Here is a 27,282-nt window from a genome sequence, read left to right as displayed (position 1 = left end):
GCTGTAAATAACTCTGGATGTTTGTCGCTGTAAAACTTTATCAGTCATCAGTTTTCAGGCACCAGTTTGGCTGCTGCTTCCAACTCTTGGAGCTTCTGAGGCAGGGTGACAGTAGCGAAGTGGACCCTATCCTTCCTCAATTTCTGTTTCACAGTCTGAGTCGGGCCCAGCTCCATGTACTCCTGCTTCTGCCTGTTGTATGGAGGCCAGCTGACCAGCCCAGGACCATTGGGAGAGCTGGGGATGTATATGCAGAGAAGATCATTAGTATATGTTCCCTGCTCTTTCATTCTGCAGAAATATCATAATTTCATTTGTAAAAGGCAACTGCATTCATGTGTACCCTTGTGGGTTGAATCCTTTAAATATTTCTGTCACGGCCAGGCGGATCAGCTGCACGCTGATCAGCACTCTCTCTCTTCCTCTCTCCTCTTCTCTCTCGCCGGGGCGGAACTCACTGTGGGTTCACGCCCTCGGCCCACGCCCTCGGCCCACGCCCTCGGGAGATGAGACACCTGGGTCTCATTAAGGTGATCAGCATTTAAGCCAGGAGGTGACTGCTGTTCGTCGCTGGATCGTTGTCTACCACGCGTTAGTGAAACCAAGCTACAGCAAGTTAGTTAAGAGTGTTTTCCTGTGTGCGTTGTACTTAACCCTGTCTCCCTGTCTACAGAGCTCCCTGGATTTTCCCCCCGTGTGATTCCCGTGTGGCAGTGTCGGAGTGTGAGCCTGTGATCGTGTGAGTGGATATTCTGAAGAACGCGTGCTTTCCCCTGGATTTCCCTGGAGACCCCTTCTCCCCTCACTCAGCTGTATATAGCACCCCCCGCACATTCTTGTATATACACCTGGTGCATTGTAAATAAACCCTTCTTGTGAGCATCAGAACCGGAGTCCTGCGCTTGAGTCCTCCTCCAAACCGTAACAATAACGATCCAGCCATCATGAACTCAGCGGACTCAAATCCCACCCAGCAACCCGTCCTCACCCCGGAGGCAATTCTGGAACGCCACGAACACGTGCTTCGGCACATAAATCAACAACTGGCTGCACTCACTCAAGTCCTCGCTCAACATCTACCGTCAGTAAGCGCACCCTCACCTCCTCCGTCTGTTTCTCCTCAGCTATCGGCCCCGAATCCATCTGCAGCCGCTCCACCTGTTCCCCCCGCACCGGCTTCCACTGAACCTCCAGAGCAATCATTACCGGCGCCGGAGCCCTTCTTGGGTGAGTTCGATAAATGTGGTGGATTTTTGACTCAGATCACGCTACAATTCCGTCAGTTACGAAGAACGTATGAGACAGACGGGGCCAAAATCGCCTTTATGGTTCAACTGTTACGTGGGCAGGCATTAAACTGGGCGCAAGCCGTTTTAAGAACAGCCCCTGAGATTTCTTACGAGGACTTCCTCACCAAATTTAAAAGTGTCTTTGAAAGGGGCACTGGAGCGGAGGCGGCCACCCACAGACTGTTAAATTTGAAGCAGGGGAGGTGGAGTATGGCGGATTTTTCGGTCGAATTCTGGACCTTGGCCGAAGAGACTGGGTGGGGGCAGTCGGCATTGATAAGTACTCTCTTGAATAATGTTTGTGATGAGTTAAAGAGAGAATTGATGATGAGGGATCTAATGTGATCTAATGTGTCTAATGTGATTACGCTATGTGTGAAGATAGATGAGCACCTACGGGCGCGCCGGGGAACCGGAAACTACATTTCCCAGAGGCCCCCGGGGTGCATGGAGACGACGTCAGGTGGAGGTGTGCTTAGCGGCAGTCACGCATCGGACAGCATGGAGGAAGGTGAACAGCCCATGCAACTGGGCCGCTCCAGACTGTCGCCCGAGGAGCGGTATCGTCGCTGGAGAGCCGGTGAGTGCTTTTATTGTGGCCGCAGGGGCCATATTGCCATGGATTGCCCGGCTCGGCCAAAAGACAGCGCCCGCCAGTAGTGAGGAGTGTACGGGTGGGCGAGGTCACCTGTTCTCAGTCTCCTCCTCGTCTCATGATTGCAGCTAAGCTAACGGTTCGTCTCAAGACTCATTCTCTCGACGCTCTGATCGATTCCGGGGCAGAACAGAATTTTATTGATGCCTCGCTGGCGCTCAAATTAGGTTTTATCACGGAGCCTCTGTCTCATTCACTCCAAGTCACAGCCCTTAGTGGCCAGCGTCTTCCAGACATTACTCATGTCACAGAACCGGTTTCCCTGACTCTTTCTGGCAATCATGTTGAAACCATACAGTTGTATGTCTTTAAAGCCCCGCTCACACCACTAGTCTTAGGCTATCCCTGGCTATGTCTACATAACCCTGTGATTGATTGGAGGAAGGAAAGTATTTCGGAGTGGGGGGAGGAGTGTCACATGTTCAGTTTAAAAGCCGCCACCCCCGCCATGAGCCTACCACCCAGTAAAACTATTTCAGAACCGCCTGATCTGTCCTCCATACCATCTGTTTATCATGACCTGGCGCAAGTGTTTTTTAAAGATAAGGCACGCTCCCTCCCTCCTCACCGGCCGTATGATTGTGGGATTGACCTCCTCCCAGGCGCGCCACTCCCGACCAGTAGGTTGTACAGCCTGTCTCGACCGGAGCGGGAAAGCATGGAAAAATACATCAATGAGTCACTTGCCGTCGGTCTCATTCGCCCCTCGTCCTCACCTGTTGCCGCTGGTTTCTTTTTTGTCACCAAGAAAGATAAGAGTCTACGGCCCTGTATTGACTATCGCGGCCTCAACTCCATCACAGGTAAAAACAAGTATCCCCTCCCTCTGCTGAGTTCCGCGTTCGAGCTTCTCCAGGGTGCCACCATTTTCACAAAGTTGGACCTGCGCAACGCCTACCATCTGGTGAGGATTAGGGAGGGAGACGAGTGGAAGACGGCTTTCAATACTCACCTGGGCCATTTCGAATATCTTGTAATGCCTTTCGGTCTCACCAATGCTCCAGCTGTGTTTCAGGCTCTCGTGAACGACGTGCTCCGAGATTTCATCGACCATTTCATTTTCGTCTACTTGGATGACATCCTCATCTTCTCCCGCTCCGTCGCCGACCATCAACGCCATGTCAGGCAAGTCCTCCAGCGTCTCCTCGAAAATCGTCTCTTTGTTAAAGGGGAGAAGTGTGAGTTTCATGTCTCAACTGTTGCCTTCCTGGGCCACGTCATCGATCATGGTAACCTCAAAACTGATCCCGCAAAAGTTCAAGCCGTGGTTGACTGGCCGACTCCTTCCAACTGTAGACAGCTTCAAAGCTTCCTGGGGTTCGCAAACTTTTATCGTCGCTTTGTTCGCGACTACAGTAAACTTGCCCTGCCTCTTCTCCCAAGGTTCCCTTCTGCTGGGATGAGCTGGCTCAACGAGCGTTTGCCCATCTGAAGGACCGCTTTGCCTCGGCGCCCATTCTCGTCCAACCCGATCTCGACCTGCAGTTCATTGTGGAGGTGGACGCCTCGGACGCTGGAGTGGGGGCAGTGCTTTCCCAGCGGCAAGGAGGTAAGCTGCACCCCTGTGCCTACTTTTCACGCCGTCTCTCCTCCACAGAGAGCAACTATGATGTGGGAGATCGAGAGCTACTAGCCATCAAGCTAGCCCTGGAGGAGTGGCGCCATTGGCTTGAGGGCGCTGCCCAGCCGTTTGTGGTCTGGACCGATCACAAGAACCTGGAGTACATTCGATCGGCTAAACGCCTCAACGCCAGGCAAGCCAGGTGGGCCCTGTTTTTTACTAGATTTCAGTTCACGATCACTTACAGACCCGGTTCCCGTAATGTCAAGCCAGACGCCCTCTCACGCCAATTCGCCGCTTCCGAAGACGCAGCTCGGGACTCTCCCATTCTACCGCCCACCTGTGTAATCGGGGCTCTGACCTGGGAGATCGAGTCGGCCATTCAAGAGGCTCAACGGACAGAACCAGACCTCGGAACGGGACCTCCAGGGTTGCTCTTTGTCCCCTCCTCAGTAAGGTCACGAGTGTTACATTGGGCTCATACGGCCAGATTCACCTGCCACCCGGGGGTCCACCGCACTATTGCCTTCCTTCAACGTTTCACCTGGTGGCCTTCCCTTGCCAAAGACGTCCGCGAGTATATTTCCGCATGCTCGACCTGCGCTCAAAACAAGAGCGTCCATCAACCACCCTCTGGCCTCCTCCAACCTCTGCCGACTCCGAGTCGTCCCTGGTCGCACATCGCTGTTGACTTCATCACTGGTCTGCCCATCTCGTCAGGTAACACTGTCATTCTCACCATTGTGGACCGTTTCTCCAAAGCTGCTCATTTTGTCGCCCTCCCTAAGCTCCCCACTGCTCTAGAGACGGCCCGGCTACTAACTAACCACGTTTTTTGCCTCCATGGAATCCCCGCGGACATTGTGTCAGACAGAGGACCGCAGTTTACGTCACGTGTTTGGAAGGAGTTCTGCAGTGCCCTCGGAGCTCAGGTCAGTCTCTCCTCTGGCTTCCACCCACAGACCAATGGCCAAACGGAGCGCGCCAACCAGGAGCTCGAAGCGGCTCTCCGGTGCCTGGTATCCACTAACCAGTCAACTTGGAGCGAGCAACTGTCATGGATTGAGTATGCTCACAACAGCCTTACCTCCTCTGCCACCGGTGTGTCCCCTTTCGAGGCGTCCTTGGGCTATCAACCGCCACTTTTCCCAGCCATCGAAGGTGAGCACTTTGTTCCCTCTGTCCAACAGCATCTTCGGAGGTGTCGGCGCGCCTGGAGAGCGACTCAGGCCGCCCTTCTCCGCACAGTGGAACGCAATAAGCGCCTGGCGGATCGCCACCGGACCCCTGCCCCCACCTACACAACTGGACAAAAGGTTTGGCTGTCCACCAGATTCGTCCCACTCAGGTCTGAATCCAAGAAACTGTCTCCCACTTTCATTGGTCCCTTTGAAGTCGACTCTGTGATTAACCCGGTCTCTGTCCGTCTTAAACTGCCCCGGAATATGAAAATCCATAACACCTTTCACGTGTCACAAGTGAAGCCGTGCCTCTCTAGTCCTCTGTGCCCTCCTTCCAGGCCCCCTCCACCTGCCCGGGACATTGATGGCCACCTGGCTTTCACCATTTCGCGGATCATGGATGTCCGGTGCCGGGGGCGCGGTCTGCAGTATCTCGTGGATTGGGAGGGCTACGGGATGGAGGAGCGTTCTTGGATCCCGCGGACGGCCCTTCTGGATCGGGGTATGGTGCGGGCGTTCCATGTGGCTCACCCTGACAAGCCTGGGGGTCGCCGGGAGGCTCCCGTCGGGGGGGGTTACTGTCACGGCCAGGCGGATCAGCTGCACGCTGATCAGCACTCTCTCTGTTCTCTCTCTCTCTCGCTCCGCTTCTCTCGCCGGGCGGAACTCACTGTGGGTTCACGCCCTCGGCCCACGCCCTCGGGAGATGAGACACCTGGGTCTCATTAAGGTGATCAGCATTTAAGCCAGGAGGTGACTGCTGTTCGTCGCTGGATCGTTGTCTACCACGCGTTAGTGAAACCAAGCTACAGCAAGTTAGTTAAGAGTGTTTTCCTGTGTGCGTCGTACTTAACCCTGTCTCCCTGTCTACAGAGCTCCCTGGATTTTCCCCCCGTGTGGCAGTGTCGGAGTGTGAGCCTGTGATCGTGTGAGTGGATATTCTGAAGAACGCGTGCTTTCCCCTGGACTTCCCTGGAGACCCCTTCTCCCCTCACTCAGCTGTATATAGCACCCCCCGCACATTCTTGTATATACACCTGGTGTATTGTAAATAAACCCTTCTTGTGAGCATCAGAACCGGAGTCCTGCGCTTGAGTCCTCCTCCAAACCGTAACAATTTCCTACTCCAACCAGCAAATTTACTGCAGTCACCTGTCAGCCACTCACAGCTGATATTAATTAAACTGATTACTTATTGCAATAATTCCTGTCAAGCATTTGGTTCTGGAAGCTGATGTGCTGTAAGCAGAAAAGCTGAGATAAGATATATTTCTTAATATCCCAAAAGAAAAACCTCGATAAAGTCATGGTGGTAACAGAGATCAAACCCAGGGCCTCATTAGTGTTGTTATAGACTTAACCTGTGACCTATTTCCTCTGACAAACGTGCAACCATTTGGTGTTGTATTTGGGTCAGATGCCAAACTGAAACTGACTCATAAACCCAGACAGGCTGTTAGTAACAGAAACCTGGTTGCAGCAGGATGAGTATGTTAGTTTAAATGAATCAACACCCCCGAGTCATTCTAACTACCAGAAATCCCGAAGCACAGGCCGAGGGGGCGGTGTGGCAGCAATTTTTCACACCAGTCTATTAATTAACGAAAGACCAAGACAGACTTTTAATTCATTTGAAAGCCTGATGCTTAGCCTCGTCCACCCCAGCTGTAAAACTCAGAAACCAGTCTTACTTGTTATCATCTATCGTCCACCTGGGCCTTACACAGAGTTTCTCTCTGATTTCTCAGACTTTTTATCTGATTTAGTGCTCAGCTCAGATAAAATAATTATTGTGGGTGATTTTAACATCCATGTAGATGCTAAAAATGACAGCCTCAACATGGCATTTAATCTGTTATTAGACTCAATTGGCTTCTCTCAAAATGTAAAAGAACCCACCCACCACTTTAATCACACTCTAGATCTTGTTTTAACATATGGCATAGAAACTGAATATTTAACAGTGTTTCCTGAAAACCCTCTGCTGTCTGATCATTTCCTGATAACATTTACATTTACAATAATTGATTACACAGCAGTGGAGAGTAGACTTTATCAAAGTAGATGTCTTTCTGAAAGTGCTGTAACTAAGTTTAAGAATATAATCCACCCACTGTTATCATCTTCAATGCCCTGTACCAACATAGAGCAGAGCAGCTATCTGAACGCTACTCCAACAGAGGTCGATTATCTTGTTAATAATTTTACCTCCTCACTACGTGCGACTCTGGATACTGTAGCTCCTGTGAAAACTAAAGCCTCAAATCCAAGTACCTGACTCCGTGGTATAATTCTCAAACACGTAGCCTAAAGCAGATAACTCGTAAGCTGGAGAGGAAATGGCGTGTCACAAATTTAGAGGATCATCATTTAGCCTGGAGAAATAGTTTGCTGCTTTATAAGAAAGCCCTCCGCAAAGCCAGAACATCTTACTATTCGTCACTGATTGAAGAAAATAAGAACAACCCCAGGTTTCTCTTCAGCACTGTAGCCAGGCTGACAAACAGTCAGAGCTCTACTGAGCCAACAATCCCTTTAACGTTAACTAGTAATGACTTCATGAACTTCTTCACAAATAAAATTTTTATCATTAGAGAAAAAATTACCAATAATCATCCCACAGATGTAATATTATCTACAGCTACTTTTAGTACCATCGGTGTTAAGTTAGACTCTTTTTCTCCAATTGATCTTTCTGAGTTAACTTCAATAATTAATTCCTCCAAACCATCAACGTGTCTTTTAGACCCCATTCCTACAAAACTGCTCAAAGAAGTCCTGCCATTAATTAATTCTTCGATCTTAAATATGATCAACCTCTCTCTAATAATCGGCTATGTACCACAGGCCTTCAAGGTGGCTGTAGTTAAACCTTTACTTAAAAAGCCATCTCTAGACCCAGCTGTCTTAGCTAATTATAGGCCAATCTCCAACCTTCCTTTCATATCAAAAATCCTTGAAAGAGTAGTTGTCAAACAGCTAACAGATCATCTGCAGAGGAATGGCTTATTTGAAGAGTTTCAGTCAGGTTTCAGAGCTCAGCACAGCACAGAAACAGCTTTAGTGAAGGTTACAAATGATCTTCTTATGGCCTCTGACAGTGGACTCATCTCTGTGCTTGTCCTGCTAGACCTCAGTGCTGCGTTTGATACTGTTGACCATAATATCCTATTAGAGCGATTAGAACATGCTGTAGGTATTACAGGTACTGCACTGCAGTGGTTTGTATCATATCTATCTAATAGACTCCAATTTGTTCAAGTAAATGGAGAGTCCTCTTCACACACTAAGGTTAAATATGGTGTTCCACAGGGTTCAGTGCTAGGACCAATTCTATTTACATTATACATGCTTCCCTTAGGCAGCATCATTAGAAGACATAGCATAAATTTTCACTGCTATGCAGATGACACGCAGCTCTATCTATCCATGAAGCCAGGTAACACACACCAATTAGTTAAACTGCAGGAATGTCTTAAAGACATAAAGACCTGGATGGCCGCTAACTTTCTGCTTCTTAATTCAGATAAAACTGAGGTTATTGTACTCGGCCCTGAAAATCTTAGAACTATGGTATCTAAGCAGATTCTTACTCTGGATGGCATTACCTCGGCCTCCAGTAACACTGTGGCCGAGGTAATGCCTTGGAGTCATTTTTGACCAGGACATGTCCTTCAATGCACATATTAAACAAATATGTAAGACTGCTTTCTTCCATTTGCGCAACATCTCTAAAATTAGAAATATCCTGTCTCAGAGTGATGCTGAAAAACTAGTTCATGCATTTATTACTTCCAGGCTGGACTACTGTAATTCTTTATTATCAGGATGTCCTAAAAACTCACTGAAAAGCCTTCAGCTGATCCAAAATGCTGCAGCAAGGGTACTGACAGGGACTAGAAAGAGAGAGCATATTTCTCCTGTTTTGGCTTCCCTTCATTGGCTTCCTGTTAAATCCAGAATTGAATTCAAAATCCTGCTCCTCACATACAAAGTCTTAAATAATCAGGCCCCATCTTATCTTAATGACCTTGTAGTACCATATCACCCCATTAGAGCACTTCGCTCTCGCTCTGCAGGCTTACTTGTTGTTCCTAGAGTATTTAAAAGTAGAATGGGAGGCAGAGCCTTCAGTTTTCAGGCCCCTCTTCTGTGGAACCAGCTTCCAGTTTGGATTCGGGAGACAGACACTATCTCTACTTTCAAGATTAGGCTTCAAACTTTCCTTTTTGCTAAAGCATATAGTTAGGGCTGGACCAGGTGACCCTGAATCCTCCTGTAGCAATGGGAATTGCATTTACCTGTGTGTTCCGCCCGGAGTTTAGAGAGTGTAACACCGGAAGGTGAGAAGTAGAGACTCCTGACTGTTTATTAAGAGTTTAATAAAAGTTTACCTCGGAGGAGGGAAAGTTCAACCGAGCATCTTGTGGAGTTTATGGAGAACAAGATGAAACATGGTGGCAGCGGGGTCTAGAGTGATCCACACCGCGCTTTGATGACAACAGATTGAGCGGACGGTATCGACGCGTCCAGCTAGGCTAGTTAGCCTCGGAGGTGCTAACGGCTCAGGATAGCAGGTGAGACGCTGACGAGAAGAGCGCAGCGGCGGCTACGATGGATGGATTGAAGCCACCCGCACAGTGGAGTATGGATTCAGTGAACCTGTCTAAGGCGTGGAAAACATGGAAAGAAGAGTTTACACTCTACACGAACTAGCTCTGCCGGATGCTGAGGAAAAGGCGAGAGTGAAGTTGTTTTACTATCTGATCGGGGAACGGGCAGGGAGCTCTGTGGAACGCTGATCGGAGCTGAGTCAAGAGTAACAGTAAGTGAGCTGATGAAAAAATAGATGAACACTGTAATCCCAAAGTTAATGAGACTGTCGAGAGATACAGATTTTTTTGCACACGCAATCAGGCTCCTGGAGAAAATATTGACAAATATGTTACGGACCTGAGAATGCTGGCGAGCACCCTGCAACTTTGGACAATTAAAAGACTCACTGATTAGAGACAGGATCGTCTGTGGCACGAACAGCTCCAGTTGGAGGAAAGGTTGCTCAGAGAAGAGAACCTCACATTAGACAGATGTCTAGATATTTGCAGAGCAATGGAGATTTCAAGAGAATACAACAAAACAATAGCGGGACAGGCTGTAGAAGAACTGCATGCAGTAAAACAAAAGAGAGAAAAAAGACTGGATAAAGAGATATCATGCAGATTTTGTGGAAGAGCACATGAAAGACTCAAATCAAAATGCCCAGCATATGGAAGAAAATGCAAAAAATGTGGCAAAGAAAATCATTTTGCTATAGCATGCAGGAGTAAAAGCAGACAGAGTGAACATGGAAAAAGGTTCACACAGTGACGGAGCAGGACTCTGATTCCTGTGAGGACATAATGACTGTCACAGCTATGACACAGACTGCAGTAGAAGTGAACCAGATCAAAGAGTCAGACATGAAAAAACGAGAGCAGCTGTTTGCAGGCATGATGATTGGCAACAGCCTGGTCAAGTTTCAAGTTGACTGTGGTGCAACATGCAACGTTATTCCCATCAACCTGTTGAACCCGAACATCAAAATGGAGCACACAGACAAGGTTCTTGTAATGTACAATAAGTCAAGGCTGTGTCCATTAGGAAAGTGTAAGGTCAAGCTGACAAACCCAAGAAACAACAAAAAGTATAGAGTCGAGTTCCAAGTGGTAGAGGAGGATTGTAAGCGCCTCTACTTGGGAGAACAACTAGTGAAGCGATGAAGCTAATACAAGTTAGATATGATAACATCTGTGCATTGGACAGCTCAGTGACAACAGGTCCATCAGAGAAAAACACATGGTTGTTGGAAGAGATAAAGACTGAGTTTCAGGATGTGTTTACAGGAGATGGATGTTTGCAAGGTGAATATGAGCTGGAAATCGACACAACAGTGCAGCCCGTCAAACTGCCAAAGCACGCAGAGTCCCAGTGTCGATGATGAAACCACTGAAAGAGGAACTGATGAGCCTTGCAGACAGACAAATAATAGCACCAGTGGATTGTAGTACTGATTGGATCAGTGGGATGGTGACAGTGCAGAAGCCAAACGGCAAACCCAGGATATGTATTGACCCGAGACCGCTCAACAAAGCTTTGAAGCGTAGTCATTTCCCGTTACCAACAATAGACGACATCTTGCCAGATGTGTCAAAAGCGAAAGTTTTCACAGTTTGTGATGTGAAACATGGCTTTTGGCATGTGAAGCTTACAGAAGAGTCAAGCCATCTCACGACATTCGCAACACCATTTGGTCGCTTTGGTGGCTGAGAATGCCGATGGGGATCAGCCCAGCGCCAGAGGTCTTTCAGCGCAAACTGATGCAAGCGTTAGAGAACCTGCCTGGCACATACATCATAGCTGATGACATCTTGATCACTGGAAAAGGAGAGACAACTGAGTTAGCAGAAATGGATCATGATAGAAACCTGAGACTTTTCCTGGAACGCTGCAGAGAGAGGAACATCAAATTGAATGTGGAAAAACTCAAGCTTAGAAGACAGGAAGTACCATACATCGGACATCTACTCACGGCAGAGGGGCTGAGAGCTGACCCAGAGAAGGTGCGGGCCATCACAGAGATGCCAGCACCAACTGACATAAAAGGGGTGCAGAGACTAGTTGGAATGGTCAACTATTTATCAAAGTTCTACAAGCATCTGTCGGATGACTGTGAGCCTCTCAGACAACTGGCGCAGAGACAGCCTATGGGAGTGGACAGACGTGCAGGAAGATGCATTTAAAAGACTGAAAGAAAAACTAACACAAGTCCCAGTTTTGAAATATTACAGCCCTGAAGAAGAGCTGACACTGCAGTGTGATGCCAGCGAGACAGGGCTGGGAGCAGCTCTGACTCAACATGGAAAACCAGTGGCATTTGCAAGTCGTGCACTGACGCTCACGGAAAGAGGTTATGCACAAATTGAAAAGGAATGTTTAGCTATTGTGTTTGGGATGGAGAAATTCCACCAATATACATATGGTCGTCTTGTGAGAGTGCAATCAGACCACAAGCCACTCGAGAACATTATTAAAAAGCCACTGTTACATGCACCTAAGAGACTGCAAAGGATGTTATTAAGGCTGCAAAATATGATATAACCATAACATATGTTCCAGGTCATGACATGCTACTCGCTGATACGCTGAGTAGGGCCTACCTGCAGGACAGCATCAAAAGCCAGACAGAGTTGGAGACAGAATGTGTCAACATGGTGGATTATGTTCCTGTTTCAACGGAAAGCATGGACAGAATACGAGCAGGGACAAGAACCGACCACACACTACAAACGCTGATAAAAAGCGATACAAAAGGGGTGGCCGGCCTGTAAAAAGATGTGTACCTGTTGAAATAGCCCAGTTCCAATCTTTGCAGGATGAACTGAGCACACAGGATGGATTGGTCTTCAAGGGAGAGAGAGTGGTGATTCCACAAGCACTCCAGGCAGATATAACACAGCGAATTCACTCAACACACATCGGAACAGAAGGGTGCCTCAGGAGAGCTAGAGACTGCATCTACTGGCACGGTATGAATGACCACATCAAAAGTACATCGCAACATGTGACATATGTCGGTCTGTGGATGCAAAACAACAGAAAGAGACACTAAAACCACACGAGCTGACCACTAGACCATGGACCAAAGTTGGGACAGATTTATTCAACTTTGAGGGTAGGGACTACCTAATAACGGTTGATTATTACTCCAACTTTTGGGAGATAGATTATCTACCTGATACCAAGTCGAGTACTGTGATTAGGAAACTAAAGGCTCATTTCGCACGTCAGGGAATCCCAAATATTGTCTTTTCTGACAACGGGCCCCAGTACAGCTCGACAGAGTTTGCCAACTTCAGCCGAAATGGAATTTCAACACCATACCTCATCGCCTGGCTATCCACAGAGTAACGGCAAAGCTGAGTCTGCTGTTAAAACTGCCAAACGACTCATGAAAAAGGCGAAATTGGCTGGACAGGATCCATATCTGGCCTTATTGGACCACAGAAACACCCCAACACAAGGTTTGACTACCAGCCCTGCACAGAGACTGTTAAGCAGGAGGACGAGGACACTCCTCCCAATAGGAGACAGACTGTTGCAACCCAAAGTGACTGATAACAAGGTAGCATTGATGAAAAACAGAGAGAGACAAACAAAGTACTACAACAGGATGGCGAAGGACATGGACACATTAAACCCAGGGGACTTGGTGCGAGTCCAACCTTTTGAACCACACACCTTATGGACCAAGGCTAGAGTGTGTAACACTCTGGGAAACAGATCCTATGATGTGGAGTTGGACAACGGCAGAGTCCTCAGAAGGAATCGTCGCCATCTGAGGCGAGCTGGGAGGTCAAAAAGGACATGTCGGTACATCTCCAGCCTGAGGGACAGGACATTACTGTGCCGACACAGAACAAAGAGAACACACAAAACAGTACTACCAGGTCAGGACGGGTAGTACAACACCCTGGATATCTGAAGGACTATGTATGCAACTAAGGGGTAATCTGTGAGGTATATGTTGTGATTTGTTTACTGGTCTGAGGAAAGACAAAAGAAAAAAAAAAAAAAAAAAAAAACCCATCTGTGACGATATTTTGAGTTATATGTTGTGATTTGTTTACTGGTTAGAGAACAGAACAAAACAGCTGTGATAATATTTTGAGTTATGGCCTTGTGATCTGTTTACTTGTTTGAAAAAAAAAAAAAAGAGAGAGAGAAAGAGAAACGAAATGGGGAAAAAAAATGAATAAAAGTGATAATAAAGGAAAAGAAAAGAAAAAGGAAAAAAAAGCTAAAAATGTAAGTGGAAGGAAGAAATTTTTATTTTTGAAGAAAATTGTGTCCAACAAAGAAATGTCATGTCTAAGTTTTGTTCCAGTTGCAAACTGAGTTCTCAACTTATGAATAGTTCATTGTCTTTGTAAAAGAAAAGGGATGTAGCAATGGGAATTGCATTTACCTGTGTGTTCCGCCCGGAGTTTAGAGAGTGTAACACCGGAAGGTGAGAAGTAGAGACTCCTGACTGTTTATTAAGAGTTTAATAAAAGTTTACCTCGGAGGAGGGAAAGTTCAACCGAGCATCTTGTGGAGTTTATGGAGAGAACAAGATGAAACACCTCCCTTAGTTATGCTGCAATAGACGTAGGCTGCCGGGGATTCCCATGATGCATTGAGTTTTTCCCTTCCACTCACCTTTCTCACTCACTATGTGTTAATAGACCTCTCTGCATCGAATCATATCTGTTATTAATCTCTGTCTCTCTTCCACAGCATGTCTTTATCCTGTTTTCCTTCTTCACCCCAACCGGTCGCAGCAGATGGCCGCCCCTCCCTGAGCCTGGTTCTGCCGGAGGTTTCTTCCTGTTAAAAGGGAGTTTTTCCTTCCCACTGTCGCCAAAGTGCTTGCTCATAGGGGGTCATATGATTGTTGGGCTTTTCTCTGTATTTATTATTGTGCTATCTACTGTACAATATAAAGCGCCTTGAGGCGACTTTTGTTGTGATTTGGCGCTATATAAATAAAATTGAATTGAATTGAATTGAAGCAGATCTGTTGAGGCCAGTCAAGAGTTATCTTTTCTGTTTCTTCTATACCGTACATCATCAGTCCTGTAGCAGTTGCTACCAGTTGATAGTCAACATGTCATGAAGGAAGTCAGCAGTACAGGGTCGGTAGTTTTGCAGTTTGCAGACGTTTTTACTCACCCATCTCGGACCAAATTAGCCCAGTATGACATCATCGTCCTGCAAAATCTCTCATCCTCTTTGGTGATGTTGCCTGAAGATGGGACAGTGGAAGGTCAGTCACAAAGCCGCCCTCTGACTTACAGTCTCGTAAGGTTAAAGCTGATGTATTCTGCCCATTTTCAGCTAGAAATTTTTATTCTTGGACTCTGATAATCTGGATCCTCAATCTGAAACAAGCTGGTCTAACTCTTCCCCCTTTGATTGACATAAACAGAGAGTTGAAACCGCATGTGGGTGGAGCTTCTGTGCTCCCAGCTAGAGCTATGTGCCCGACATGACCATATTAGGGACATCCATTCTCTGTGACATCATATAGATGCAAGAATAGAAAAAACTGTTTGAAAAGGAGCTGTCTTACACCTTTTTGCTCACAGTGATTACTGTACATGTGCTGTCCTCAGTATTTAGAAGTTTGGGAATTTTATATTATTTAAGTCATGCACATCTGACAGAAAAGAAGGGAAAGCAGAATAGGTCCTTTTTAAACAACATTTGGTAGCCACAACTTTCCCCCATCAGCGATACCACAATAAAAAATGCATTATAGGAATATACTACACACACTTACCTAAGATTTTTATATTTCCATTCCAGAAACATCCACCAAACATCAAGCTGACATCATCTGCGTGATCTGCTTTCACAAAGCTGGGCCTGTTCTGTTTGTATATCTCAGCCTGGTATACAAACTCATACATGTAAACTGGAACACCCACGTCTGAACAGCCAAGGAGATAAAAGATGAGAGGTGCATGGTTAGGCTGGGCTTAAACAGAACAAAGTGAACTTTTCCCCTCACTATGTTAGTCATTGTTCACTACTGGATTAAAGCTTTGAGATGCTTCTTTCTTTGCATCAGTTACAGTTGGATTACAGGAGCAAAGACTAAGCTGATAAGTAGGTACACTGATAACCACAGAAATGAAAGAGAAGCTAGCTGCATTGTGAATTGATTTTAACAAGATAAAAGTGGGTTTTTTTAACCAAAACCGCAAGCTTTAGCCAGCCAGCCACTGAAAACCATGGATGGTCTCTAAGCTCCTGTGCTTGTGTCATCTCTTTTCTATTCCCTGAGTCTGTTTCAGCAGAGACTGTTAGTTCCTGCTGTCGCCAAGTGCTGCTCATAGGACATCATCTGATTCCTGGGAGTCTCTCCCTAATATTGTAAGGTCTTCACCTTTTTATATTCATCCATATTCAGCCATAGCTGCTGTGATGTAGATGCTGTACCGGTCTGTCGTGGTGAAGAGAGAGCTGAGCACAAAAGCAAAGACCTCCACACTGGCTGTATCCCAATTCAGGGTCTGCAGCCTTAACGGCCGCATTTTAAGGCCGATTACGTCACAGCAACGCGACGAAGGCTGTCCCAATCCAAAGGCTGCTCAAAATGCGGGCCCTTAAATGCGTCCTTCATTTCCCTGAATTTCAAGGATGTGGCGGTGTAGACTTCGTGGCCCAACATATCCCAGACTTCATAGCGCGGCGGTGGGTGTGGATAATTTTGCCCCCAAAAAACAGTGGAAGAGGAGCGGCCAAAGAGTAAATGTTTAATAATGAAGAACATTAAAACATTACTGTTGGCCACATGTCGGCAAAGTTATGTGAAATTAGCGATGTTTGTACTAACTCTGTTTTAAAGCCGTTACTTTAAAAAATACTTCGTTCAATAGTCGACCTTAATCTTACAGAGAATGTGATGATTTTATGGATATTTAAGGTCAGTCATATATCCACAAACACAACAAGCTGAAAGTCAGTGATGCTGCTCGGTTTGCAGTCCTGAATATGACGGCACAAGCAGGATTCACTGCACTGTTAATATTAGCTATGTTATATTGCTGCCTCTGTTCGGTGGTGTCGAGCCAAACGGACTTTAACGTGTGTTTGAACACATATATGTAAGCACTGAGCTGAGCACAAAAACAAAGCCGTCAATTTACTGGTCAATTTGCATCCCTACCCTCAGTTTGTGGATCCAGATGGTGGAAATTAGCCTTCTGTAAAGCGTGGCTGGCCTCTCCCTTAGAGATAGGATAAGGTATTCAGTCGAGAGCGGCTCTGACTTGCCCGAAGGGTCTAGTTGGTTCGAGCAACTGACAAGGATAACTCCTGGGTGAGGTGTCCTTGGTCAGTTCCCCGGGACAGACCAAGGACATGCTGAATAGATTACACCTCTCAAATGGCCTGGAAACGCCTCGGTGTTCCCTGGATAAGCTGGAGGAGGTGGCTAGGGAAAGGGATGTCTGGACTTTTCTGTTTAGATTACTGCCCCTGCGACCTGGCCTCGGATGAGTAGAAGAAAATGGATGTATGGAAGCAAGGCCAAGATAGCAGTTTGTTTGGCTTTTTTCGGATTTCTGCTCAGTCCCATTCCATATGTCTCTGATACAGAGCCCCGAGACTGAATGACTGAATGACTGTGTTTCATTTCTGGCACTTATATGTGTGGTTTTGGGATTCCTTGGAAATCCACCTGCTTTAATGTTTAAATATAAAGGCATGCTGGATCAGTTAGCTCATTCTCTAACCTGAGTGGTACCCGGCCACTCGGACAACAGACAGTGTCATCAGCAGGTCTCCCATGATTTCAGTGAATCCGTCTCTGATCTCCTCTGGAGTTTTAGCATCTTGTAGGTATTCATCTACAATGAGGTTGTTTGCAAAGGAGGCCTGGAACAGAGAAACAGGTTTTAACTATTAGATCAGGCTGAGTTTTATTATAGCGCCCCCCGCAGGCAATTAAATAAGCAATAAAAAAAAAATAGACTTCCTTCAACACTTTGAGTTCCTGTGAAATTTTCTCCTATTTGAAAATAATCAAATGTATTATTTTTAATTAACTTTATTGATTTTGTGAATTAACTAAGCAGCACCTAAAAGTATGATTTCTATTTTAACTCCTGTTATCATTTCAGTCCTAATTTTAACATGAGCTCAAAAAAACTTCACCTCAACTTCAATCAAATCATTGAATCAATGCTGTTGTAAATATAAAGAAAAGCTGCCCAGCTGTCGCCGTGCTCACCCCTGGAGGATTAAACATGTTCACCACCGCCAGCACGGCCTCTCTGTTCATTCCATTCTCCCAGCCAGGAGCGGCGAAGCTCTGCGATCCACGGTGTTACGTGCCAAGAGATGTGGCTTTGCTGTTGTGTTCTATTTATCTTTCAGGTGTCAAGCCTCCTCCTATTGGCCAATTCGAAGTTGATTGGCATGTGTCTATTGGCCGGACTGGGCCCAGTTGGCCAATCACACGCCGAGGACCACTATAAATGAGCAGCTCCCTGGCCAGCTGGTGGCTGCTGGCTTCTGCTGTGACAAATGTTTGCAAACAGGCTTCTTTGTATTGTGTGTGGTGGGAGGCGGGACAGGTAAGCTGGGGTACTCTATACACTGGTTGCAGGTTTTAAACTGTTAGACACACCAGGTTATGCGGTTGATGCCACTTTTGTATGTTTTCACTGACTTTTTGTCGAGCAGCTAGGTAGGCCTTTTGTTTTGCCTTTTTGTTTTAGTTAGGCCCTGGAAGCTATCGACCTCTTTTTGTTTTATTACTTTCTTTGATTTGGCTCAACCGCCAGTCCTCCTCCCCCCACCTTTTTCTGTTAAGTTGACTATCAAGGCAAGCAAGCAATAAATCCTGCCTGATTCTTAACTGTCCTGTTGTCCTCCTCCTTCATTGATTGTGGTTGTCCGGTGTTGCTGTCCCCTTCCTACCTTTGCCTCCACCACGGTGGGGGGGGACGTAACACAAGTGGGGGCTCGTCCGGGATCTGTTTATGCTGTGGACAACCTAAATTGATGAAAGTGTGTTGTGGTTTTAGGGTGGCTGTGTTTCATGGTTGCGGGTAAAGATGAGTTTTGACCTGCTTGATTTTGTTAATCAACCTAGCGTTGAAAAAATTGACTTGTGTCGCAAAGACGACTTGTTAAGTATTGCTGCCCAGTATAAACTTTCCGTACCAAAATATGGAGTGAAGAAGGATATTAAGCAGGCTTTGTTGGAGGGGTTAATCGAGTTGGGTATCTTAAGTAGCCTTGCTATAACTGAGGTACCTTCTCAGGACCCTTAGCTTCCCCTGGAGCCTCTGCTAACCCAGCTTCTCCAGAGAGAACTGAAGAGCAAGCTCTACTTGCTACACCTCCGGTGCCCAAGTTAAGTCAGATGCGGCTCCCAAACTCTGCCTCGCTTTAAGCCTTTCTCTCCAGAATCCCAGACATCTAGCAGTGATGCAAAGCTTAAGGTTCGTTTATTACGTTTACAGTTGGAGGCACAGGAGAAGGATAAGGTGCGTAAAGCAGATTATGATCTCCGGCTGGAGATCCGTGAGGCTTGAGATAGAAGCTGAAAAGGAAATCAGGTTAAAGCAGCTTGAAGTAGAAGCACTGAGGGTGTCATCAGGGCAGAAAACAGATGCCACCAAAGAAACCCCAAAAGTCTCCCCAAAAGTTTTGATGTTAGCAAAAATATTGCTCTAGTACCTACCTTTCGTGAGGCTGAGGTAGATTCATATTTCAGCGCTTTTGAAAAGGTAGCTACTGCTCTGAACTGGCCAAGAGATATGTGGCCTATTTTACTGCAGTGTAAATTAGTGGGCAAAGCTCAAGAGGTAGTAGCTTCACTTTCGTTAGAGCAGAGCATGAAATATGATGTGTTGAAGGAAACAATTGTACGTGCCTATGAACTGGTACCTGAGGCCTACAGGCAGAAATTTAGAAACCACAAGAAGTCCAGCAGTCAAACATATGTGGAGTTTGCACATGAAAAGGGGCTCTTTTGATAAGTGGTGTGCTGCTAACGGAGTTGGGGATGATTATGAGTCTCTCTGCCGAGTTAATGCTACTTGAGGATTTTAAAATTCATTACCTGAGAGGGTCATAATGTTCTTAAATGAACAGAAGGTGACGTCAATGTCAAAAGCAGCTGTGTTGGCCGATGAGTTTGTGTTAACACATAAGAATGTTTTTTTCACCCATTTCTCATCCAGATAGACCCACAGCCTTTCGCTCTGCACAGCTTGAGTCTAGTCGCTCTGCTGGGAGGCCAGTGAGACTACCTTCCCTCCCCATGGTGAGCGTGAATGCTTTTATTGCCACAAAAAGGGACATCTCATTGCAGATTGTCAGGCATTAAAGCGTAAACAGCAGCTATCCTCACAACCAAAAGGGATGGGACTGATTAAAGCTACAGAGAGCGGGAGGGCACTTCAACCGAACAATAACCACCCTGATCCCTGTTTCAAACCATTCATTCTAGAGGGAGTGGTTTCACTGACTGAGAATCTAAAAGATCAACAGCCAGTAAAGATACTGAGAGATACAGGGCCTCTCAGTCCATCATTAGAGAAGACGTCTTACCGTTTTCAGAGGAGTCATTTTGCCAGTCTAGGGTTATTGTCCAGGGAGTAGAACTCGGATTTGTGTCTGCCCCTTTGCACACCATTCACATTCAGTCTTCCTTAGTCAGTGGGATTGTTAAAGTGGCTATTCGTTCTGCATTGCCTATCCCAGGTATCGACTTCATCCTAGGTAATGACCTTGCTGGAGGCAAGGTCATGCCCGTTCCTGAAGTGTTAGATAGACCCGAGCTGAGTCTGGACTCTGACTCCGCCCAAGACCGCCTGCCATTTTTCCAGCTTGTGTAGTTACGAGGGCCCAGACAAAAAGTATGGCCCTGACTTGGCCGATTCCTTTATGAGATCAGATCCCTTTGGTGACGTGATCACATTTACCTCTGGATCTGAGGGTCAGGCCAAAGTTCCATCTGCTGACAAAACACAACAAATCCTGAATTTGCCAGTCTCCCGAGAGGAGTTCATTACTGCACAGAAAAATGATGTAACCCTGTCCAAGTGTCATTCTTCTATCTTCAGTCACCAGGATGCCAAGAAGGAAAAGCTGGCTTACTTCTCAGATGAAGGTCTACTGATGCGCAGATGGACGAGTGAGGTCTCAGAAGACACGGACTGGTCTGCAGTTTATCAGGTGGTTGTACCTACTGCCTATCGTACCCAGGTATTGTCCTTAGCACATGACCACCCATGGTCAGGACATTTGGGGTTAACAAGACATACAGCAGAATTCTGAAACATTTCTTCTGGCCAGGACTGAAATCTGATGTTGTTCAATACTGCCGTACATGCCATGTATGCCAAATGGCTGGCAAGCCAAACCAAATAATCCCACCAGCTCCTCTCTGTCCTATCCCAGTAGTAGAGGAGCCATTTCAAAAAGTGATTGTTGACTGTGTGGGGCCTTTACCTAAATCTAAAACTGGAAACCAGTTTCTGTTGACGGTCATGTGCGTTTCATCTAGGTTTCCTGAGGCAATCCCACTACGGAGGATTACAGCTCAGATTGTTGTCAAAGCACTGTTGAGATTCTTTTCAACCTTTGGTCTGCCCAAGGTTGTGCAAACAGACCAAGGCACTAACTTTAAGTCTAGAGTATTCGCCCAAGCCCTGAAAACATTAGGCATTGAACACATAACCTCGAGTTCTTACCATCCTGAAAGTCAGGGGCACTAGAGAGGTTTCATCAGACTTTGAAGTCCATGTTAAGGAAACACTGTTATAGTTCTCAACGGGACTGGGATGAAGGTGTTCCTCTTGTTTTATTTGCCTGTCGTGAAGCAACCCAAGAGTCTCTGGGGTTTAGTCCCGGTGAACTTGTGTTTGGGCGTGAGATGAGGGGTCCTTTAAAGGTTTTTAAAGAGAGGCTGGCTAATCCGGTTGACAACACCAAAAGCCTTCCAGAGTATGTCAAAACACTAAATGACAGGTTAAGGAGGGCTTATTCCCTAACAAGGAATGCACTAGCCACTTCACAAGCAAAAATGAAGAGACACTTTGACCAGCGGGCAGTCGACCGCTCATTCCAGCCAGGTGACAGAGTGCTCCTTCTTCTACCGTGCCTGGCTCCTCTCTTTCCGTTAAATTCTCTGGTCCTTATGTTGTAGAGAAAAAAACTCAGCAAGACCAACTACATTATTCAGACCCCGGATCGCAGACGTCCTACTCGGGTGTGTCATGTCAACATGATGAAGCTGTACAACTCTCGTGAACCTTCAACTGTGCCATCTGTGGTCCCAGAGCAAGTGGTTACATCCCCGATGGCTTCTGTTTCCAAGGTGGAGATTACTCCAGATGAAGATGGGTTGGTGTTACGGGTGCTGAGCCACAAAGTGCTCGACTAGGTAATTCTGTGATATTGTCAACACTACCACAATACCTGTCCCACCTTCCTGCTGAACAGAGCAGTGATATCATAAAACTCATATTGGGATTCCCATCTCTGTTCAATGACATCCCGTCTCAAACCACTATCATAAAACATGATGTGGTGCTGACTAACCCTACACCAATCAAACAGCGCGCTTATCGGGTTAGTCCACCAAAGAGGGAAATCATAAAACAGGAAGTTGAGTATCTTCTTCAGAATGGATTCATGGTGCCAAGCTACAGCTCTTGGAGTTCACCATGTCTCCTAGACACAAAGCCAGATGGGAGTCCAAGATTCTGTACTGACTTCCGAAAGGTGAACTCTGTCACTGTACCAGATGCACATCGATGACTGCATTGATGAAATTGGGCCTGCAAAATACATCACTATGCTTGATATGTTAAAAGGGTATTGGCAAGTGCCTTTGACACAGCAAGCATCTGATATTTCAGCTTTTGTCACTCCTGACCACTTCCTGCAGTATACGGTTATGCCTTTTGGCATGTGCAATGCCCCTGCAACATTTCAGAGACTGGTCAATAAAGTGTTGGGAAACATCCCTAACTGCAGAGCATACTTGGATGACATTGTTGTGTATAGCAGTGACTGGTCAACCCACATGGCTACATTGAAAGAAGTCTTCATTAGCCTGGAAAACGCATCTCTCACTTTGAACCTTGCCAAATGTGATTTTGCTAGAGGCAGTGTCCTCTACCTTGGCCAGCAAGTTGGTTTAGGAAAAGTGCGCCCTGCAGATGCCAAAGTCACTGCGATTAGGGAGTTCCCCCAACCATCCACCAGGAGAGAACTGCGGCGTTTCCTTGGGATGACAGGATATTACCGACGATTTTGTAAGAATTTCTCTTCTGTTGCTGCCCCTCTGACGGACTTAACCAGTCCCTCAAAGCCGTTTATTTGGTCTGAGAGTTGCCAGCAGGCTTTCGAAAGCCTCAAGGGCTTACTTTGTTGCACCCCCGTTTTGTCTGCTCCTAACTTCTCTTTACCATTCAAACTGGAAATAGATGCCAGCGCAGTTGGGGCCGGAGCGGTGCTTCTCCAGGAGGATACCCAGGGCATTGACCATCCTGTGAGTTACTTCTCTCGGAAGTTTGATAAACATCAGCTCAGGTATTCTACCATTGAAAAGGAGACCCTTGCTTTGTTGTGGGCCTTGCAACATTTTGAAGTCTATATAGAGTCAGGTCAGAGTTCAGTTCAAGTATTCACAGATCACAACCCTTTAGTTTTCCTCTCTAGAATGTATAATCACAACCAGCGGCTTATGCGTTGGTCACTGATTATTCAGAATTATACTCTCAATATCCATCACAAAAAAGGTTCAGAAAACATTGTAGCAGACGCACTCTCCCGTGCTTGTTTAGAGATGTCACCAAACCCTGAGTTTGGTTCTTAAAGGTGGGGTGTTACGTGCCAAGAGATGTGGCTTTGCTGTTGTGTTCTATTTATCTTTCAGGTGTCAAGCCTCCTCCTATTGGCCAATTCGAAGTTGATTGGCATGTGTCTATTGGCCGGACTGGGCCCAGTTGGCCAATCACACGCCGAGGACCACTATAAATGAGCAGCTCCCTGGCCAGCTGGTGGCTGCTGGCTTCTGCTGTGACAAATGTTTGCAAACAGGCTTCTTTGTATTGTGTGTGGTGGGAGGCGGGACAGGTAAGCTGGGGTACTCTATACACTGGTTGCAGGTTTTAAACTGTTAGACACACCAGGTTATGCGGTTGATGCCACTTTTGTATGTTTTCACTGACTTTTTGTCGAGCAGCTAGGTAGGCCTTTTGTTTTGCCTTTTTGTTTTAGTTAGGCCCTGGAAGCTATCGACCTCTTTTTGTTTTATTACTTTCTTTGATTTGGCTCAACCGCCAGTCCTCCTCCCCCCACCTTTTTCTGTTAAGTTGACTATCAAGGCAAGCAAGCAATAAATCCTGCCTGATTCTTAACTGTCCTGTTGTCCTCCTCCTTCATTGATTGTGGTTGTCCGGTGTTGCTGTCCCCTTCCTACCTTTGCTTCCACCACGGTGGGGGGGGGACGTAACACACGGAAACAAAATTTAGATCAAGACTTTAAACAGGAAACGCAAATCAGGAGAGTGGAAACAGTCACAGATGCTGTGGTGTAGAGGTATCTACGGTGGCCCTGAAGTGCAAACCACAAAAACAAATCACAAAACGCACAACAAATTGAAAAGCGCAAAAACAAATTGAAAAGCGCAAAAACAAATTGAAAAGCGCAAAAACAAATCACTTAACGCAAAAACAAATTCACTTAATGCAAAAACAAATTGAAAAGCGCAAAAACAAAAACCAAACCGGAAGAGGTAGGTACCAATGCTGCAACAACAGGCATCACTGATTGGATGATGGATCCGGTAGCCTTTTGAACTGGAAGTTGTTCTGTTCGGAAGTTTGGTGACTGCTCTACCAACTTTTTTCCACAACTTGGACAAAACATGTTGGCTGTATCCCAATTCAGGGTCTGCAGCCTTAAAGGCTGCATTTTAAGGCCGACACGCCACAGCGGCGCGCCGAAGGCTGTTCCAATTCAAAGGCTGCTCAAATGCGGCCCTCAAATTCGACCTTCATTTCCCTGAATTTTAAGGCTGTGGCGGTGTAGACTTCGTGGCCCAACATATCCCACAATTTATAGCGCGGCAGTCACTGTGGATAATTTTGCCGCAGACGGCAGAAGCGTGTGCGGCCGAAGAGTAAACTGTTAAACGTAAGTACTGAATATGATGTCACTTTTTATGTGCAAATGTTTAATAATGAGGAACATTAAAACACTACTGTTGGCCACATGTCGGCAAAGTTATTTGCCATTAGCGATGTTTGTACTTTCAGCGTTTACTTTGTTTTAAAGCATTTAAAATATAATAATACAATAGTTGACCTTAATCTTACAGAGAATGTGATGATTTTATGGATAATTAAAGTCAGTCATATATCCACAAACACAACAAGCTGAAAGTCAGTGATGCTGCTCGGTTTGCAGTCCTGAATATGACGGCACAAGCAGGATTCACTGCACTGTTAATGTTAGCTATGTTATATTGCTGCCTCTGTTCGGTGGTGTCGAGCCAAACGGACTTTAACGTGTGTTTGAACGAGCTGACGGTTCACTCGTTAAGCTGAAAGAAAGATGCTTTAATCACAGGAGTCACACATGTGTCCACTGGACCATCTGGGAACTCTTCTTGTTTAGCACTCGTAATAACACAAACACTAAATCCTCCTTCTCTTGTGCTGTTTTGTAGCAGTGTGTACACCTGAGACTGTCACCTGTCTGTCTGTCCTGCACTCTCTCTCTGTTTCTGTCTCTCTGATTGTGGAATAAAAGTATGAACATGTATTTATAAGTTACACTTGTGTTTGAATCCTGCAGCTTATCACACATTTGATTTCCATGTGTGACAACTGCAAGTGTCCAGAGTGAGGACAGACTGAGGGACCCACTGCTGCACATCATCTGTGAGCCTTTGCACCCCTGATGATCCACCAGGACAAACTCAGCAGTGTGTGAGGAAGAGGAGGAGGAAGAGCCAGCAGCAGCTGACAGATGGAGAGAATAGACAGACTGTTCCCTGTTTGTGAAGGACTGCTAGAAACATTTAAAATAACTAATTGTCTGTCCTGAATCAGTCTTATTAGGTAATGTTCAGATAATTTGATCATCCCAGTGTTTTCAGTGTGGGAGAAAGTACTCAGGGCCTTCAAGTTACACACTATGAAAGGCAGCAACAAGTTTAATATTCAGAAACCTAAAGTATGTATCAGCAGCAGAATGGAGCTAAAAATAAATGTTTGTTTCAGTTCTATGAAGCTTTGAGTATTTTGGATTAGTAGCACTGCTGTGTTTGTTGCATCATATTGCTGTAATTGTTTATATGCTTTATATATTCTGAGCTAAGTTGATCTATAGTGTTACATCATATTCTATAAGGATGTTATGTGTTTGTATACTTTCTGCCCAGTTTGACCCATTTAGCAGAAGTCAGCCTGTTTAAGGCTCTGATATCTATTCTGTATGACTTAAAGCAGTTATGACATGGTCTGATTTTCTCACCCAATAAAGGGATATTTAATATATCAGTCTACTCTTCATTCTATCAGAAACAGTTATCACAGCTCGTACATTTTCTTTTTACACATATATGTAAGCATTGAGCCAAATTTAGTAATGCCAACATATTACACGGACAATATTTGTCTCTTATATATAATACATCTACATATACACTGTCAAAGATACTTGTCTTTGAGTGAAGATTTAAGGTGATAGGACATATAAATAACTGCAACTTGAATCTTTACTGAAGCTCAGTATTAGACAGAGTTCACTCACATGAATTTCACTCACATGTGCTGTACCAGTGTACCTGCACATGTGATGTGACAATAGAAGTGATTTGATTTGAGAGTTCAAACTCACTGCTGTAATAACTAATGATTAATATAATAACTATGATATTGGCCATATCATATTTACACTGACTTTAGTCTCATGAACAACATTAGCTAATTGTTATTTACTAGCTAATCTTAAATGACTGTTCAGTACAGATATGAAGGCCAGCAATCATATTTTACAGTCCTGTGGTCTCAGCCTCAGATACGTATTAAATCACACAAAGCTCGTGTAGAAACAAACACACGAACAAAATATGTTCTCCTTCATTTCCGTCAAAGCTGTATGAAACGTTTCCAGCGGTTGGTAGGCAACCTGGGCAGCGCGACGGAGGCTAGACCGTCCCATTTCACAAGCCTCGCACTTCCGGCCTTAGCGCGTTTTTAAAAGCACGCGGCCCTTGAGGATCGTTGAGGCTGCATACTTTAAGGCTGCAGACCCTGAATTGGGATACAGCCGTTGACTGCTCTTTCTCATAACCACGTTCGGCAGAACAACTTCCGGTTCAAAAGGCTACCGGATTCATCATCCAATCAGTGATGCCTGTTGTTGCAGCATTGGTACCTACCTCTTCCGGTTTGGTTTTTGTTTTTGTTTTTGCGTTTTGTGATTTGCTTTTGCGCTTTTCAATTTGTTTTTGCGTTAAGTGATTTGTTGTTGCGCTTTTCAATTTGTTTTTGCGTTAAGAGATTTGTTTTTGCGCTTTTCAATTTGTTTTTGCGCTTTTCAATTTGTTTTTGTGCTTTTCAATTTGTTTTTGCGTTTTGTGATTTGTTGTTGCGCTTTTCAATTTGTTTTTGCGTTAAGTGAATTTGTTTTTGCGCTTTTCAATTTGTTTTTGCGTTAAGTGATTTGTTGTTACGCTTTTCAATTTGTTTTTGCGTTAAGTGATTTGTTGTTACGCTTTTCAATTTGTTTTTGCGTTAAGTGATTTGTTGTTACGCTTTTCAATTTGTTGTGCGTTTTGTGATTTGTTTTTGTGGTTTGCACTTCAGGGCCACCGTAGGTATCTGTGCGACCTGAGGTAAGATCCAGCCAAACTCATGGTTGGTGATTCCCATCAGCACCGGAACCTTCAGGACTTCGTGTTTCTGAAGAAGAGCCTCTCCCAAGTCAGTCAGAAACTCGCTGTCCACCACGATCCCGAGGAAAATTTTCAT

At 45.6% G+C, this 27,282-nt stretch overlaps 1 protein-coding gene across 1 annotated transcript; it reads right to left on the bottom strand.

The window, feature by feature from the left end:
• Positions 1 to 22: 22 nt before the first annotated feature.
• On the bottom strand, positions 23 to 27,282 carry LOC116324947 (carboxylesterase 5A-like). Its single transcript, XM_039614772.1, has 6 exons — positions 27,142 to 27,282; positions 17,504 to 17,584; positions 17,007 to 17,148; positions 15,047 to 15,196; positions 14,437 to 14,509; positions 23 to 237 (listed from the first exon to the last, which is right to left on the bottom strand). Exons 1-6 carry the CDS (start codon positions 27,280 to 27,282, stop codon positions 48 to 50), a joined length of 777 nt encoding a protein of 258 aa, XP_039470706.1. The 3' UTR covers positions 23 to 47.

The sequence above is a fragment of the Oreochromis aureus genome, linkage group 7 (assembly GCF_013358895.1).
Source record: "Oreochromis aureus strain Israel breed Guangdong linkage group 7, ZZ_aureus, whole genome shotgun sequence".
Classification (NCBI taxonomy): Eukaryota; Metazoa; Chordata; class Actinopteri; order Cichliformes; family Cichlidae; genus Oreochromis; species Oreochromis aureus.
This window is presented reverse-complemented; position numbering and strand designations above follow the sequence as displayed.